The sequence below is a fragment of the Aplidium turbinatum genome, chromosome 5 (genome assembly GCF_918807975.1).
Source record: "Aplidium turbinatum chromosome 5, kaAplTurb1.1, whole genome shotgun sequence".
Classification (NCBI taxonomy): domain Eukaryota; kingdom Metazoa; phylum Chordata; class Ascidiacea; order Aplousobranchia; family Polyclinidae; genus Aplidium; species Aplidium turbinatum.
Genome location: NC_137476.1, coordinates 16,904,419 through 16,922,726, shown reverse-complemented (window position 1 = coordinate 16,922,726; position 18,308 = coordinate 16,904,419). Strand labels below are relative to the sequence as shown.

The 18,308-nt window shown below is 38.9% G+C and overlaps 1 protein-coding gene across 1 annotated transcript; it reads left to right on the top strand.

The window, feature by feature from the left end:
• Positions 1-8,427: 8,427 nt before the first annotated feature.
• Positions 8,428-10,192, top strand: LOC145769861 (uncharacterized). Its single transcript, XM_082581404.1, has 2 exons — positions 8,428-9,070; positions 9,800-10,192. The coding sequence occupies exon 1, from the start codon at positions 8,553-8,555 to the stop codon at positions 9,030-9,032; it is 480 nt and encodes a 159-aa protein (XP_082437530.1). The 5' UTR covers positions 8,428-8,552; the 3' UTR covers positions 9,033-9,070; positions 9,800-10,192.
• Positions 10,193-18,308: the final 8,116 nt, after the last annotated feature.

The following is an 18,308-nucleotide window of genomic DNA, read 5'->3' as shown; positions in this document are numbered from 1 at the left end:
CCACAGTGCCCACTTTCTGTAAACACATTGAAGAACACATCAATAGCAATTCCAATATTGTCGAAACCGATCTTTCTTTTTGTGAGCAGTCTACTTACTACTAACTAGCATGAAAAACCGGAACCATTTCTTTCCAGAAGTTTTATTTTCGTTCCAGCAACATTTCGGCATTTTTTTTATTGTATTTTACAGCAAGTTCGAATGCCAGTAGCCTATTCTAGCTGTCTTGGTCCTGTAGCCAAAGTGATGCTTTGCGCGTCTTGAAGATATTCACAAAGCTTCCTCTCTTCTTCGTTGAAGAATATTCTGTTTACAGTAGGCCTAGTTCGGTTGAACGTTTTTTAGTGCTAAAGTTTCTAACTCATTATTGTTGGTGCACGTTTCTATAATAACGCCTCAATATCCTGCGAGGAATGCCGAATTCTTTGGAAACAGAATTGATAGACTTTCTATCGGTACGGACTACTTTGCAAGCTCTTTTCATGATTTCCGGAGAATGTTTGACCATTTCCCTGGACCATTTTCTTAGCCATTTTTCTAGATCACTCCACAACAATAGGCAATTAAGTTATACGTATATATGTATGTAGTCAAGGGAGAAAACTGAAAATGGAGCACCGTAAAACGTTTGATAATGTAGTTTTGATCAAGCTAATAGCCTACAGACCATCTATCCTACCGAAGTTGTCAGCTGACTATTTTATTCTGCAAGGTTCCAACAGTGCCCACCCTGAGCACTGTTGGATCTATCGTTGGTGGGCACGGTTGGCACCGACACCATTTTGAACAAAACAAGCTGTAACTTCGTAATTGCTGCAGTTATGTCTTGCCAGAACGTAACATATAAGACTATAGGCTACCTATTCACAATGGTATTGCTAAATATCTGATATAGTTAATGATGATTTGATGAGCACGGTTTTCCTTTTTATGTGAAATAATAATAATTTCCTTCAAATTTGACATCCTTTCGCAGCTAGCTGCCTGTCTTTAGCTAAGCCTTCAAGTTGTGACTGGGATATCATTGGTCACGTGGCAATACCTCAAACTCGTTAAAGCGTTAAATCAGAATGCATTGCCGCCAAAAATGGAGGTTGAGCACTGTAGGACACTGGGCATATTTGGTTACATTTAATACTGTTGTTTTTCTAAACTTAAGCAATTATAAACTCAATTATAAATCTGATATACAAAAATGGCTATGGTCCACAAAGATTTCTAAAAAGAATGTATGGTCCACAGTCACAAAAAGGTTGCTCATCACTGAGCTAGACGATTAGACATGCAGAACATTTAGACCTGTTTCCTTAACCTTCACCATAGCCTAGCATACACTGTTATAGAACTTATAGTAGTCCAGTCAAATTAGGTTTTGACCCAGAAAAAAATAGTACAAAGCTGAAATTTTTCCACAAGCATCAACACATAGTCTGAAACAAAATATCAAAAATCCGCATAATTTCACCTTGGGCAAAAAAAGTTATGGCAATTTCAAAAAAACAAGGAAATTTATAAAAAAAATGACCGAATGGCAAAATAGGCATGTGACATATCCATTATGTTTTACTGCTAATCCTGTTTTATTGATTCTAGTTTTCTCTTTCAATATGATTGTTTTGAATAAGTGTAAGTTGAGTAATATTCTATTTAAGGTTTGATCTGTTAAATGTATACTGGAACTGCCAAGATTACGTCGCTAGAAGCTACAGGATCATCGTCTTAGGGAACGTTCAAATATTACGTAACGCCTTCGAGGGGGAGGGGGGGGGGGTTATGCAAAGCGTTACGTTAGCGTCACATCGGGGGGGAGGGGGTTCAAGCAAAACGTTACGTAACGCTTTGGAGTACGGAATGATAGTTTTTTTGTGCTGAATTCGTAGTGAAAAAGCGTTACATGGGGGAGGGGGGGGATTGAAAAAAGCGTTACGTTGGCGTTACATGGGGGAGGGGTCAAAAAATCGGGAAAAAAAGCGTTACGTAATATTTGAACGTTCCCTTATCTTAGAATCACTGCAGTTACTGCTTCACTTGTCGCAACAAGGTAGGCTACATCTTTAGACCAAAGCCACTTCACCTACAGTCAAAAAAAATTATTGTAAAGCACACTTGTCTTGAAATTGTGCTTTTAAACCAGTTAAAACTTGTAAGTAGGCCTATACCGTAATTTATAGAAAGTGCTCAAAAAAATGTTATTATATAACTACACTACTCGAAATCTGTTCCTATTTGCAGGCTGTGATATGGCAGGCGCAATAAAGCAGAATGAGAAATGCATCATCTGCTTTCAAGGATTTGAGGAAGAGTGCCAAGAATATGGAAACGGCAGCAAGTTGGAGATAAGGGTAAAATGACCATGTTACATTTCGCTCATCTCCGCTGTGATGACAGAATGGTCGAAGAATTAGAGACAGAAACCGGTGTTCTTGTGCATGATAAATGCCGTCGAAACTACACTGACAGGAAAAGGATTAGAAGAATCATTGCATCCGATGAAGGAGGAACTTCTAAGAAATGGAGACGATTGCATAGGTCTGGTTTTGACTAGAAGCGTGATTGCTTCTTCTGTGGAAAAAGTGCTAACTACGATCGGAAGCATCCAGATCGTAACACTCAAGTTCATGAGGTAATAACTATTCCTTTTCGAAAGAGAATCCTTGAAGCATGTGAAAAGCGATCTGACCCATGGGCAGCAGAAGTTCAAATTCGCCTACATGATTGTTTAGATTTGGTTGCAGTAGAAGCCATTTACCATCATAATTGTCAGTTGAAGTTTTCTTGTGGAAAATCACCAGATGCAGCTTTTCACTCACCTTCAGGCCGTCCAACTGATGTTGTAATGGTTGAGCACTTCAACGCTTTGTGTAACTGGCTTGAAAATTATGGGGATTCAGAACTATACTGTATACACATTGGCAGAATTACGTGACAAAATGATTGAACTGACGGGAAGCTCCAATGTGTATTCGGTTAAAAGACTAAAACAAAAATTTGAAGTACGTTTCGGTAATCACATTTATTTTGCTGAGCTGGATGGAAAGGAAAATGTTGTTTGTTTTCGCAACATGGCCAATTACATCTTGCACCGTTCCTGGTATTCCGAGCAAAAGGAGAATATTGAAGATGATGCAAGAAGAATTGTGAAAGCAGCTGCCAAATTAATTCGGGCACAACTTCAGAATACCACATATTATGCAGACATGTATCCAAGTGATGATGACATTCAGAACACTGAAAAGGGCTTGAAGCTACTACCACCTCTGCTATTACTTATGCTGCAGGCCCTGGTTCCTAATGTCAAACAACAGATCAGTATAAGTCAGTGTATCATAAAAGCTGCAAAACCACGGTCATTTTTACCTCCTGTACTGTTTGGACTTGGTGTGGAGGCGGATCATATGTTTGGCTCCAGGTGGCTCATTGACGAACTCTTCAGACTGGGATTTTCCGTATCGTAGGCCTACAGTGAAGTTAACCGTTTCAAACAAGCAGTTGTTCAAAGTGAGAACATTGAGAAGCTATTACCTGAGGCATTTCCAGGAAGCTTCTCAGTGGGTGGCAGATAATGTTGACCATAATCTTGCTACCATTGATGGCTGCAGTTCCTTCCATGGAATGGAAGTCATGGTCATTTCAACTCCCACAAAAAATAGCACCGGCAGTATGACCAGCCAAATACCCATTAAAAGATTAACGACTGTCGGATCTAAGAATCTTATAGTAATAAAGGAATTCCTATTAAATTTTACCAAGCCGGCTTGAAACCTGCTCTTTCCAGTTGTGTCATAAAACCAGCAGTGGAGCTTCAGATACCGTATACACTGACAGGGAAAGTGATCTCTGAAGGTATTTGGCACTCCATTGCTGTGTTCGATGATTTGTCCCCCAGAATCATCAGATGAGAAAGACGGCATTAATTGCGACATTGTGGAAGACGTTGGAATCATGATGCAGAAGAAAATGGACAACAAGTCTTACACGGAAATGTCCTTTAAGCGAGCTGACCAAGTAAGGACTCTGGAGAATCTTCGAAAAGAAACAAAAATTGCAGATGACACCATACACATAGATCCGATGCTGCTGTTTTCCAGATTGTTGATTTAAGTTAAAAGGAGTGACAATATTAAGTCCCTTTTTGCTTATGAGCTAGCTCCTATACCAACTTCTCTGTTCAAGGATGACATGATGAGAAAAGGAAAGAAATCATCACTTGCCTCCGTTCTAAAAGAGGGTGTGCCACCAGTAGAGCTTTCCGAGTTAACAAATGCCAAATTTGTTATAGATGGAGGCGCATTATTACATCGTATCTATTGGAAAGCAGCTTCTTCATACAAGGAAGTTGTAAGTCAGTATGTGGGATATATGAAAAATAATTATGGAGGTGGTTCTACTGTTGTCTTTGATGGATACGCAGCTTCAACGAAAGATCACGAGCACAGCCGTAGAGAAGGTGGACGAACAGCTGCTTACACAAAGATTGCAGAACATCTCATCGTTCCAGATAATCAGCAGGCTTTTCTAAAAAATGACTCAAACAAGACTCAGTTCATAGCAATGTTGATGAAAGGTCTGTGTCACAATCAATGTGCAAAGCCTCGCGTCGGGCTGCTTTGCGTCTTGACAGAATGTGTTGTTTTCATTGTGGAATTCTTGAGCGGTATGTTATTATCGGTTATGACCTGAAGTAACCTCTGATGACGAAATCTGTATTATGTAACGTGTTTTCTGGAATCATTTTCCCTACGTGACCTTCTAGACACTTCTGTTGTTTACATTTAAATGCTACGTGACCGAACGATGGTTCTTTATGATGTAACCTTCTCGAAGTTACTGGACTGAACAGCCAACTATAAATAGTGGTGTAGTTTGTATTCTGATTATTCTGAGATTATTATTATGGTGATTATTATGAGTTGATTATGAGAGGTGTGCTATGAGTTGTGGATTGGTAGTTGATGCAGAAATTAGAGTTATTTGAGAAGCCGTTCGTTAAAGTTCTTCAAGAAGTCAGATTATCATTTCACTAGTAGAATTATTCGACATTTAATTGACTGCTTTTCGGTTGACCCATTAAACTACGTCATTGAATCTTTCCAAGTCTTTTTCCTGGTAAGAGATAGAAAGAAATCGTGACATTCTGGGGGCTCGTCCGGGAACCGAAAAAATTTAACCGAAAAACCGAAGAATACCGAAGATTTATTGAAAGAATAATAAATTAATGTCAAGATGGCGGATACTGTCAAACATGAGATGATTGAAGACTTAGGGAGCATGGCTGAACGAATGGGGCTGACTGGTAATGAAAAGTCTCAGTTTGTGATGGAAGAGTATCACAAGATAATGGACCAAAAAGCTCAGCGAGAAGCTGACGAAAGAGAAGATAGAAGAGCTGCTCGTGAAATAAGGAAAGCAGAACTTGAAGCTGAAGAAAAGCGAGCACAACTTGAAGCTGAAGAAAAGCGAGCACAACTTGAAGCTGAAGAAAAGCGAGCACAACTTGAAGCTGAAGAAAAACGAGCACAGCGTGAAGCTGAAGCAGAAGAGAAGCGGGCGCAGCGTGAAGCTGAAGCAGAAGAGAAGCGGGCGCAGCGCGAAGCAGAAGAGAATCGGGCGCAACGCGAAGCAGAAGCTGAAGAAAGAAGAGCGCAATATGAATTGGAAAAGTTAAAACTTGAATTAGAAAGACAAAAGCTGGACATTAGTGAGCGATCTAATTCTACTAATGATAATGCTCGAGATGTTATTGTGGCGCAAGTTAGACGTCCAGATTTGCCATCATTTGTTGAAGAAAAAGATGAGTTGGATAGTTATTTGTTAAGATTTGAAAGATATGCTACAATAGCCAAATTGGAGAAGTCGACGTGGGCTACCCAGCTAAGCATGTTATTATCGGGACAAGCTCTTGATGTATATTCAAGACTTTCGCAAGAAGAAGCCATGAATTACGACAGATTGAAGTTAGCTCTATTAAAGCGATACAATTTTACCGAGCATGGATACCGTCAAAGATTCCGTGAGGCAAAGCCTGAAAAACACGAAAGCCCAGGTCAATTTATTGAACGTTTAAGAAACCTTTTGTTAAAATGGTTTGAACTTTCGGGGGCCGAACAATCATTGGACGGATTGGCAAACCTTATAGTTAAGGAACAATTCACAGATTCATGTTCAAAAGATCTGTCTGTTTATTTAATGGAGAGAAGTCCAAAGAATCTAGAAGAAATAGCCAGTGTGGCAGAACAGTACTTAGTTGCTCATGATGAGAAGTTGTCGACTGAAGAAACGTTGTCATGCGATAATGACGAAGAGCAAACAAATAATTTTAAAGGAGGTGCGGTTCCAAGAGAAGTACGTTGTTTTAATTGTAATGGCTTAGGTCATAAATCTGTTAACTGCCGGAGGAAAACTAACAGAAATCATCAGGAATCGAGGAAGTGGTGCAATCGTTGCAATAGGCAAGGACACGAAGCGAAGGAATGCAAGGACAAGTCGTTTTCCTTATCCAATCAGTCTGGAAAAGATAAAGACACGGACGTTTATCGAGGTGGTTGTGCGTTAATGATTTCTAAACCCACGCTTGAAAATGAGAGATCGGATGAAGATGATCAGTTGGAGAAGAAAACGGGAAAGAAGACAAAAGAAGATGCTTACGAAGAAATAAAACCTGAAGATTACCTACCAGTAGTGGATGGAACAGTTGGAAACAAAAAGGTAAAAGTTTTACGTGATTCTGGTTCTACGGGTATAATGGTGAGGAGAGATTTGGTTAAAGACAGTCAGTTAACGGGAAAAACTGGCCATGTGATAAAGATAGATACCACTTCAATCCAAGGACCGTTAGCGATGATATATATCGAAACTCCGTATTGTAGTGGGACTGTGAAAGCGTTATGTTTACAAAATCCTTTAGTTGATCTTATAATCGGAAGTGTTATTGAGAAGGATTCTGAAGTTACCTGTTATTCTTGTGGCAAGAATGGTCACTTTGCTCGAGATTGTTCTGCAGATAACCAGCGACGATCTCACGGTCATGGATACAATGCGTGCGAAGAACCGAGGAGAAGAGGCAGGCGACGACCATTTGGAGTTTGCTATAGATGCGGTAGACGCGGACATTTCGCCAGGGAGTGCGTTGCTGACGGCGGACATTCGGAAAACAGACGTTGCCGTGACAACCACTGCTACCGATGTGGAGAGATTGGACACATAGCCAGGAGCTGCTCTTTTGATGAAAAGGCTTGCTACAATTGTCATAAAGAAGGTCATCTCGCCAAGGACTGTCCGGAGAGGAGGTGTTTCCGATGTAGAAAGATGGGTCATCTTGCTCGCCGGTGCATTGAAAACATTGCGGACGTTGGAAACTTTCGCAGAAAACGTAACTATTGTTTTGAGAAAGCTATCGTTGGTAGATCATGCAACGATGGACTTATGAGAATTGATTTATTGAGTAATTAATTGTTTTGTAGTGTGTTTTGTATTGATTGTGTTGTTATATTGTTTGCAACAATATTCTAAGGGGGGGGGGCGTATGTCACAATCAATGTGCAAAGCCTCGCGTCGGGCTGCTTTGCGTCTTGACAGAATGTGTTGTTTTCATTGTGGAATTCTTGAGCGGTATGTTATTATCGGTTATGACCTGAAGTAACCTCTGATGACGAAATCTGTATTATGTAACGTGTTTTCTGGAATCATTTTCCCTACGTGACCTTCTAGACACTTCTGTTGTTTACATTTAAATGCTACGTGACCGAACGATGGTTCTTTATGATGTAACCTTCTCGAAGTTACTGGACTGAACAGCCAACTATAAATAGTGGTGTAGTTTGTATTCTGATTATTCTGAGATTATTATTATGGTGATTATTATGAGTTGATTATGAGAGGTGTGCTATGAGTTGTGGATTGGTAGTTGATGCAGAAATTAGAGTTATTTGAGAAGCCGTTCGTTAAAGTTCTTCAAGAAGTCAGATTATCATTTCACTAGTAGAATTATTCGACATTTAATTGACTGCTTTTCGGTTGACCCATTAAACTACGTCATTGAATCTTTCCAAGTCTTTTTCCTGGTAAGAGATAGAAAGAAATCGTGACAGTCTGGAACAAGATGGTCATGATGTGTTCCAAAGTGACAATGATGCAGACACCATGATAGCGAAACAAGCATTAACACTCTCTACTGCCGGAAATAACACAGTGGTTGTTTCAGATGACACTGACATTCTTGTAGGCTATTGCTCATTCACCACTGGGATGGGCGGGATATACTACATGATATTTTTTTTTTCTTACACGCAACAAAAAAGTCGAAGGTTGATTTGCAGATGTTCCGAATTCGTGACATTGCGGAAAGCATAGGTCAACAAATAGTAAAAAACATCTTATTTCTGCATGCATGGAGTGGTTGTGACACCACCTCGGCTACATTTGGACATGGCAAAGTGGCACTCCTGAAACATCTAAAAAGTAAAGAGGAGATCAGATCAATAAGCCAGCTTTTCTATTCAACAAATGCTAACGTAGAAGAAATTTCAACTGCAGGTCAGAAGTTGTTTGTCTTAATGTATGGTGGTAAGGACGAGAAACTCTGTGAGCTACGATACAATCGCTACATGTCTGCAGTCGCATCTTCAACTGTTGGTGTTCGTCCAGAGAAGTTACCGCCAACAGAATGTGTTGCCAAGTATCATGCACAGCGGGTGCATCTACAGGTCTTGCAATGGAAGCATCCTGTTCCTGCTACGGTCATCAATCCTGAAAACTGGGGATGGAAGATTGTATGTGGAAAATACTTTCCTATCATGACGGACATGGAACCAGCACCTCCAGAGTTGTTGAACATTATTAGGTGTAAATGCAAGAAAGGGTGCAATGCAGCATGTTCCTGCAAGAGGAATGGACTGAAGTGTGTTTCAACCTGTACCTTTCGCACAGGAATGTGTAAAAATATTGAGCCTCTTTCACTTGAATCAGAAGAATGCGAAAACACTACTACTCCTGTTGAAATACACAGAAATATATTTGATATCTTTAATGTGTAAGACGAAAATATTTGCTGTCCTATTAGTTTAATGCAGAGGTGGGCAAACTACGGCCCGCGGGTCGCATGCGGCCCGCAACAACTTTCTGTACGGCCCGCGAAAGCCTGAAGCAATTATATAAAAAATAATCCTAAAATTGTTTGACAATTTTAATTATTACAATGACTTAATTAAACGTTTTCTTCCTATATGTCATCTTGATAAAGATAAATTAGCCTATAGTCTTTTTGTCGCATTGTAGTAGTTTGTTTCCCCAGCCACATTGTTATCTTGCATGAATCTGCATGGCTATTATTAGTGTCAAAGCAGCCATTGCTAAACAGCCGATTACGTCACAATCGAAATTTCTGACTTCAGCCTGCCGCATCATGAGACTTTTTTTTTGTCTTGGATCAAGGCCAAGACTCTTGGAAGAGAAAAGCGGCGATTGCCACAGTTTTTCTGATTACGTTAATTCGCTCACAGATGTACTCTGTTTAATTCGCTAAAAGTGCGTCTGACAAAGTGTTATCTTGATGTGGGTTGTATTCAAATAAATAATTGAGACAAACATTTTTTATATCTTTTATGTAATACATGTACTGTATACAAAATCTCCCTTTCTTTCGTCACTTTAAAAATAAATAAAAGCTTGTGTTTTGACTAGTTTAGATTTTATGTTTTGGTTTATAATCTTTATTATACTGTACTGCGGCCCTCGAACAAATTCCGACTCTGAATGCGGCCCTCGGGATAAAAAGTTTGCCCACCCCTGGTTTAATATATAGGCTTTTTATGTTGAAAGGACCTTACCTCGTTGAAATAACTTCATTTTGACCTAAATTTATCCTTATTGTATTTGCCTCATCATTAGCTTCAATTTCATATATCACTTGCCTATATTGCCATTCAGTCATTTTTGATAATTTTTTTTATAAATTTCGTTTTTTCAAAAATCCCATAATTTTTTTTGCCCAAGGTGGATTTTTGCGGATTTTTGATATTTTGTTTCAGACCATGCACTGATGCTTGTGGCAAAATTTTAGCTTTGTACTATTTTTTTCCGGGTTTTCCAGTTTTTTTTGGTTAATGCAAATTCGTTGTCTTTTTCTCCACTGTCTGCATTGTTGCCAATGCAGACCTAGTTTTTGTCAATTTCAACCTTTCTCTCTGTTTAGGTTGTCTGCTCAGCGTTTTTGTTTTATTGTGTATGGTTGAATATGACTGCAACTGAGCGTGTGGCATGCAAATGCGCGTATCTAACGGTTGGCATGGCATGTTACTAACCTATTTAACCTATGTTGGGCACGCATGCATATGCCCACAAAACATCACTCTCCATACTGCATGAAACTACAGCATAGTTTTGAATCATGTACTGTATCTTTTTTATTTCTGTGTTTTATTTGCAGTTGCTGAACGACTGTTCAGACTAATAAACATTTACAAATTTGTGAATGGTAGCCTATTTAGACCTATCAAAGCATGTATTCTTTTGTTATGTATTAAATTTTTTCCGCATTACAAATGGTACTTTCACATTTCGTGCAGGTCGGCTAACAAACCAAGTCGACAAATATTTCTATAGTCGGACGTGTAATTGAATTTATTTTGCCTTTTCTCAGAAACCATCATGAACCAATTAGATCAGAAACGCGAGTGTTATGCCGTTCTCACCGCCGGAAAAGAAACAAAGTGCCTTCAGAGCCAATGCTGCAGCGTCTCTCTAGCGCCATACAACGAATACAAAAGCTGTCTTGCTGTGATCGTCGTCGTCGTCGTCGTCTGAGCTTGATGCCGCCAAACGACAAATCCTGGCGACGACAAAGCAAGACAAGCTACATCATGATCAAGCCAATCACAAGGCACTGTCTGTTCTTTAACGAAAAGAGTCAGACTAACAATGAATGCCTCCTAGGACTTGCGACGGCGCCCATAAAGCAATGAAACTTTTCATGCAGCGGACTCAAATACATGGCACAAACTCAGACATTCCTTTGCGGAAGGCGGTGGAACCACGCAGAATCACTTCGCGACACGATATCACAAACACAACACCACATTATTATCACCAACAATAAACATACCTAGTTTATACTATATCTGTTACAATTTTATTCCATAACGTTTTTAACTCCTTAAATTTGAACTAAACTTGGTACCCTTGGTTCCAATTTATCCCAAATTTGGGGGGCCTCTGTAGCGATCCATCATTTCATCATATAAGTTTTCCTGCCTTTTACTATAGTGAACTAGTTTAACCTAAATATAATTCCTAGTGTTTCTGTAATTTTCCATGTAAACTGCTCCCGAAGTAAATAGAAAAAAGGGAACAGAAAATAAAATGGTTTGTTCGTCCTTTGACGAGAGCTCACATCAAACCAGCTCAATTAGACAAAAAGCTCAGTCAGACCAGCTCAAACTGAGCTCAGTGAAGAAAACGTATGTAACAAGTTGGACCCCTGTTGTAATGTGAAAATCCGTACCTTTTGTTTCGTTATTCTACAATGTTTAAATTCATTTGCCATAACTACAATATTATATGAACACCTTCTGATAACTTCAAATTATAATTTGAGTAGCCTGCCGGTAATAATTGTGTGGAAATTAGTTCATGGAGTCAGATAGCCAAATTAGATAGATAGATAGAAAGGAGGGGAGCCAAGACTGATCCTTGTGGGACACCGTTTTTGAGTCGCCGCCGTCTACTTGGTTTTCCGCTTCCGGTGGTAAGGGTAAAACTCCTGTTGTGGATGAGTTCCATGATCCTTTTGACCATGTACCTGTCAGGGAGTAGGCGGAGTAGCTTGTAAACTGAACAAGAGCTCTGCTGGAAATGATATAAATTCAGTGTATCACATACGCATGCTTTCGCATTGCAGTGTTTTTGCTTTATAGCCTATTATAGACTGTATGTAGTTCTGTGCAATTTAACACATGCTTATTGCTTATATTCATTTCATAGATGAATAAAACCTCTATTACACCAAAGTTCTAAATTATAGTTAACAAGTTAGTTTTCTGCAGAAGCGCAACCAGCTTAGAAATGTTATCATATCTCAGACAGCAAAATCCATCATTTTTACACTGATTCAACGTCTGCAGACGTTGAATCAGTGTAAAAATGACAGATTTTGTTGTATGGGTTGGCTGCAATAGTGCAGCTTTCAAGTAAATTTGGGACACTAACAATGGCAGACGCCTTTTTTAATTGCTTCAATCAAGATGCGAGAAGCGCAGTCTAGTTGTTATAAGATGTCTATGGTTAAAGTGCTTACCTACGAGCACATGGTACAGGAAACTGTGGTCCAATTATTCAGTTCAGTGTTGGCATATTGTTTTTCAAAAATAAAATGAAAATTTTGAAAACAAAAATGAACGGAGCACGTAAAAATTGCGAGATGAAACTACAGCACTGATCAATTTTAAGCAGGCAGAGTATAGTTATATAGAGCCATAGTAGAACACTAAAAAACTAGCTGCTGCTAACAAACTTAAAAAACTGCAACTAAATTTGCGAATTAGTGTTTTTTTTTTTTCAGAATTAGTGATCCTCATAGTGATGCATGATTTAGAAAAAAATTTCAATTTTTTTTTTACTTATAGCAATAACGTAAAAAAATTGAGGGGTTAGCGTAGTTCGCCCGCAAATGATGACGTTGGCCCAACGTTCTGTACAACTGCATACCAACATTGGAAAGACGACTTCCTGATTCTAAGTTTTTTTTTCATTTTCATTGTCTTTTACAATTGTAAAAGGAATACCATGAAGAAAACTTAAACAATTCTTCGAAGGTATCTTCAATTAAAATATTTCAAAAGTTGGCAAAGTTGGCAAAACTGCACTACCCTCAGCCAACCCGAACAACCGTCAGCCAACGTTGGGCCAAGGAAAAATGTTTACTGGGTTACTTGGCCAAAATACTGAGATCCAGGTTCGGCGATAATAATACACACATGCTCTTCAACAACAGATCTTCTATGAGACACCTCATAATTGTATACTTCAATCTTTAGTGTTTTGTCTTTTCTGCCATCAAAATACAAACCGTGTAAAACGTCCGACCTGGACTCTTGCAATTCTTCTCGATTTTTACTTCTTGATCTCCGAACCTTGTTTCTATCAATCATAGGCTACTAGTTTTATCCAGGGATGTCTATAACTATGGGATTGGAAACTCTATTCAGTGCTATACATCAGTAGGGTCATCACATTACTACGACTACAGAAAGATTAACAAAATAAAATGCAGACTAAAAGATATACAAAATTCGATTATACAATAATAATACAAAATGTACACTCATATTAAAACTTAATTGATTATAAAAGTACATTTACGCTGCTAGAAAAAAAACAATGAATCCAAAAATGAATGAATGCAACGAGTCCAAAAACCGCCTACTGTTGTTCTTTAGCATTTTGCGTACTGCAAATAGGATCAGAAGTAAATGAGGAGTGTTCAGCAATCAGTGAAATATACTGTTGTATCATCAACTTGTTCACAGAAAAAACCAATACGTTTACGATGTCATCAGAACTAAAACCAGTAGTCATTCTGAATTTTAGCAGCAAGCAAAATGCAACATGATTGCACTAATGGAATACAAACAAATAAACAAACCAGGCAAGCGTATACCTTACAATTTACAGCAGGTGAATTAATTGTTACACTTTTGGTTGTTCGTTTAGCCTACTACTTGCTGCCCTTTGAGATCAATTTATGTGATTATTTACCACAGCAGCGCACAAAGAAAAGTGACCCTACTGGTGTACAAAATGGTTTTCAGTTCCATAGAGTTTCCAATCCCGTAGTTATAGATATCCAGTGGCGGCTCGTCTATAGAAACGGCAGAACTGCAGCACCCCCTGCACATTTCAGAATTTTTATTTTTTTATTAATTTCACGTTTTTTCTCAGAATATGATGCCAGCTAGGTTAAGTAGGTCATAACGGTTTTTATATGACGTTTGATTTGATGAAAATTGTCCGTAACAAACTTAAACCGGATCTCAAACCTCAATCGTCGTAAGCTGTAGTGTGGTGTGCAGTCGGACCATAGAAAGAGCTCAACATCTGCTCTCCTCGGCCACATCGAAACGAGCTTTTTCCTGAGGATGGGTTTCTTTTATGTCCGGTTTTCTTTCTCCATCCTATTATTATTATTATGACTGCTCAGTGCTCATCCACATCAATATTGGAACTGGCAAATTCAATCCACAACACTTTTCATTGGGCTGTCATTCATTACTGCATGTGTGCTTGTTTATGTTTTATTTTTTACTGTTTGTTTTTTGGGTTTTGTGGCCGTGCTAACTAGACAGCCTACTACATGATTTTCTATTCAGGCACATTTTAAACCTTTCAAGGTTTTGCCACCTTTTCCCATTCATTAAGGTAGGCCTATATCGACTATTGTAGTTAGTAGAATTTTTTTGGTCTCGGACGCGTTAATGACAAAAAATAAAATGATTGACTGATATTCGTATTATGAGCAAAATGTTCCCATCTATTCAGATTTCTTATTTTTCACCAACCTTTAAGAAAAAGCAATATTTTATTTCAAGTTCTAAAAGTCCACATTTTCAACTGCTCAAAATTGTTATTTTTTGTCCTGAAAACACCAGGAATAGCATTTTAGAGCATATAAAAGTGCAAAATTTTCTGGGGGGCATGCCCCCAGACCCCCCTAGGAAGCTCTAAGTTCGTGTTACATTATTACGTCATACTTACCATCAAAAATTGCAGCACCCCCATCACCAAAGGCCACCAGCCGCCACTGAAGATAGCCTATCCCTGGTTCTATCAGCACTAACTATTGCCATACCTACGTCGTGCAATGCAGCAGACGCTACAGCGCCTGCTGCTCGATCAGATATGGCATAGCGATCCCACATAAGTGCCATGGAACGCATCGCCACAGGTCTGGTGGGACGAAATTAGAGTCATGGTCGTTGTCATGAGATCGATTTGCGATCCGTGTAGCTGCGTGAGAGAGATACAGCTTGAAACCTGCAGTAGCCTAAGTCAAGTGTGTGCTGTGTTGCCTACACATAGCCTACTGTAACACACAAAAGGCCCGCACTAAGGGAAAGGAAGCAAACGTTGGTGAATGTTCCTGTTATTAAACAGGATACAGACAACCATGACATCAGCAATGCGAAGTAAATATTGATTTTCGGAAATTTTCTGAAGCGGTTAAACACTAAAAACAAAAAATAAAATTTTTGGAAATTTTCCACTTTTTCTTATATTTCAATTTCTTCGGGGCACCCCAAGATATTAAAATTTTTGGAATTTTTTTTTGTGTTGTGCTTACAATGTCAGTGCACAACTTTTCAGCACTATTAATAAACGATTAAGAATACAAAGTTGAAAAACGATCCACCCTAATGCTCGTGGTTGCTTGTTAATTCAACTATACACATATACTTGCTTTACATCTAGCCTCCTGCAAAGGCTTTGTTATAAAAACAGCTTACTGGTAACTTTTCAACTGTCTTTGTAAACAAGTATTCTTTAAATGTACTCTACGTAACATTTGCTAACTGTCTTCTGTAGCTCATTGGGGAAGGGCGGGACCTACGAGCCAATTTTTACAAAATCTCATATATTTTTTGTTTTGTGTCTAAGATTCGTCTCAAAGTTTACTATATCTTCCTACCTACAGTCTCCATACTTTCATGGATTTTAAGCATGTTCCGGTGGAAGCGGAAGTCCCTAGAGCGAAAAATGTAGTGTCCTCCAAAGTGGTTCATACGACCCGCAAGTGAGGGTTCTACGACCATATGTGGAGGGTCCTCTAAGCCGCTTGAAAAAAACATGCAGTATTTTCGATTTTCCATTTATTTAACAGTTTTATGTTGTGCTGTTGTCATGCTACTACAAGAAATGTCAAATGGGAAACACTAAATGTATGCGCTCATCGGAAAATCTCTCTGTTACGAACACAGATGATTTTACTATCAGCACAAAATAGTCCGTGCACAAACTTTAATTCGCAATCACCAAATTGGAGAAACATGACTGTAGGCTACTTCATCACCACAAACTTGTTTATTCAAAATTGTGCACAGAGAAGTCAACAGGTGTTGTATTTCCGTTTGATTAACTTAGATATACCACACTTTAATAGATTACACACAGACCACTTTATTGTACTTTCTCTCTGCTGAATCTATCTCATGCTCTAGTCTCGTAACAGTCGCACATAGTACAAACGATAGGCTAGTGAAACGTAACAATGGTTTCTATGACGAAACACTACATCCCTCCTTTTTTTTTAAAACTTCAAAATACGGTACAGATCATATAGTTAATGCAGCTTTAACATTGAAAAAACAAGAACATGAATGAGCTTTTATGAACTGCTACAGCTGCACTTTAGTGGCGACTCAATTACGAAACAATTGGTGACATAAACGGTATGTACATAGAACATCAGATCAGGCTATTACTATTTCGACGATATGCCTTAATATGCAAGTATGAAGCAAGACATAAACAAATAAGAAAATTGTTAGTATGTGGTAGGTTACTCCAATACACGTAAAAACAGAACTACACAATATTACCACATACAGTAAACATGTTTATGTGAGAACATAGTCATTAAACCTTGTTGGTTTAGTTATACAGCGAGAAGATCTACGTTCTGGCATTTGTAAACGTGGGGGTGATAGATTCATTGAATCTGATTCATCGACAGTGACTAGTGGTGAGTCGTAAGTCTCACTTTCACAAGGACTATTGTCTGGACTGATATACTTCTTAAAGAAAGACGAATTACGTTTTAGTTCAATACCATCTTTATCCATAACAGTAACCTCACCCTTTTCTTTCGAGACAACTGTTTGAGGGACAGGTTTAAATGTAGGAGACAATTTAGAAGTTTTAGGATTTCTAACTAAGACTTCATCACCCATTTTTATTTCCGACACTACAGCCCCCTTTTTTTCGTCAGCATAGCTTTTACTTTTCAATTTGTTCTCCCAATCACGATCTCTGACTTCTTCGTCGAACTGTTGTGGCTCACGACATAATTCTGGAAGTTTCGTTTTCATTTCTCGTCCAAACATCAAATAGTACGGAGATGCACCAGTGGATGACTGTGGTGTCGATCGATAAGCCATCAGGAATTTACTGATCTCCTCTTTCCATTTTTTTCCGTCCACATGTGCAATTCTGATCGCTTTCATCAACGTTCTGTTTTGTCGCTCCACCTCTCCATTTGCTTGTGGCCACAATGGCGTCGACTTTTCATGCTTTATGCCGTACTCGGTTAAGAAATTTTCAAACTCTAAAGAAACAAATTGTGGCCCATTATCAGTTCTCAAAGAAACTGGCACACCGAATCGTGCAAACACAGGCACAATTGCGTCTATTATTTTCGTGGTGGTAGTAGACTTCAAGACAGCTATTTCATAGTACCTACTGTAGTAGTCTACAATAACTAAAATGTTTTCACCGTTTGGCAACGGTCCAAGAATGTCAGCAGAACAAGCTTGCCATGGACCATTCGGAGGAACCACTCTTGTCATCGGCTCCGGTCTTGCATATTCGCTTGTCACTTGGCAACCATGACATTTCCTACACAACTTCTCTGCATCACTGTCCATTTTAGGCCACCACACTTTCGTGCGTAGTCTATTCTTAGTTTTAACGATTCCCTGGTGTCCTTCATGTGCGAGCTCCAAAACGCGTTCTCGCAAAGACTTTGGAATTACTAGTCGTGTTCCTCTTAAAATTAATTCACCATAACAACAAAGTTCATCCTTGACATGTAAATAGCTAAATTGAGAACACTTTGACCAATCGCCAGATTTGACATATTTTCGAATTTCTTCAAACTCCTTGTCACGAGCAGACTCTCTTTCAATTTCTAGCGGTGTTAATGCAACTGGAGTACTGCTTATTGCTACTAACCTCACAAAATCGTACTCTTCATGCGAACCGTCTTCTTTTGATTGTGTGGAATTGAGTCTTGATAAGGCATCTGCAATGTTCGTACGTCCCGGTCTGTAAACAACTTTGAAATCATAAGCTTGTAACCTTAAAACCCATCTTTCTATTCTAGCAGAGGGTTTGGACGTTTTGTTATAAATAAACTGTAAAGGTTTATGGTCTGTTTCCAGCTCAAATTCCTTCCCGAACACATACAGATTAAAGCGTTCACATGCCCAAACTAATCCTAAAGCTTCCTTTTCTGTTTGGCTATAACGCTTCTCAATGTCAGAAAGACTCCTTGACGCATAGGCAATTACGCGCCATAACTCATCCTGTAGCTGTGTAAGAAC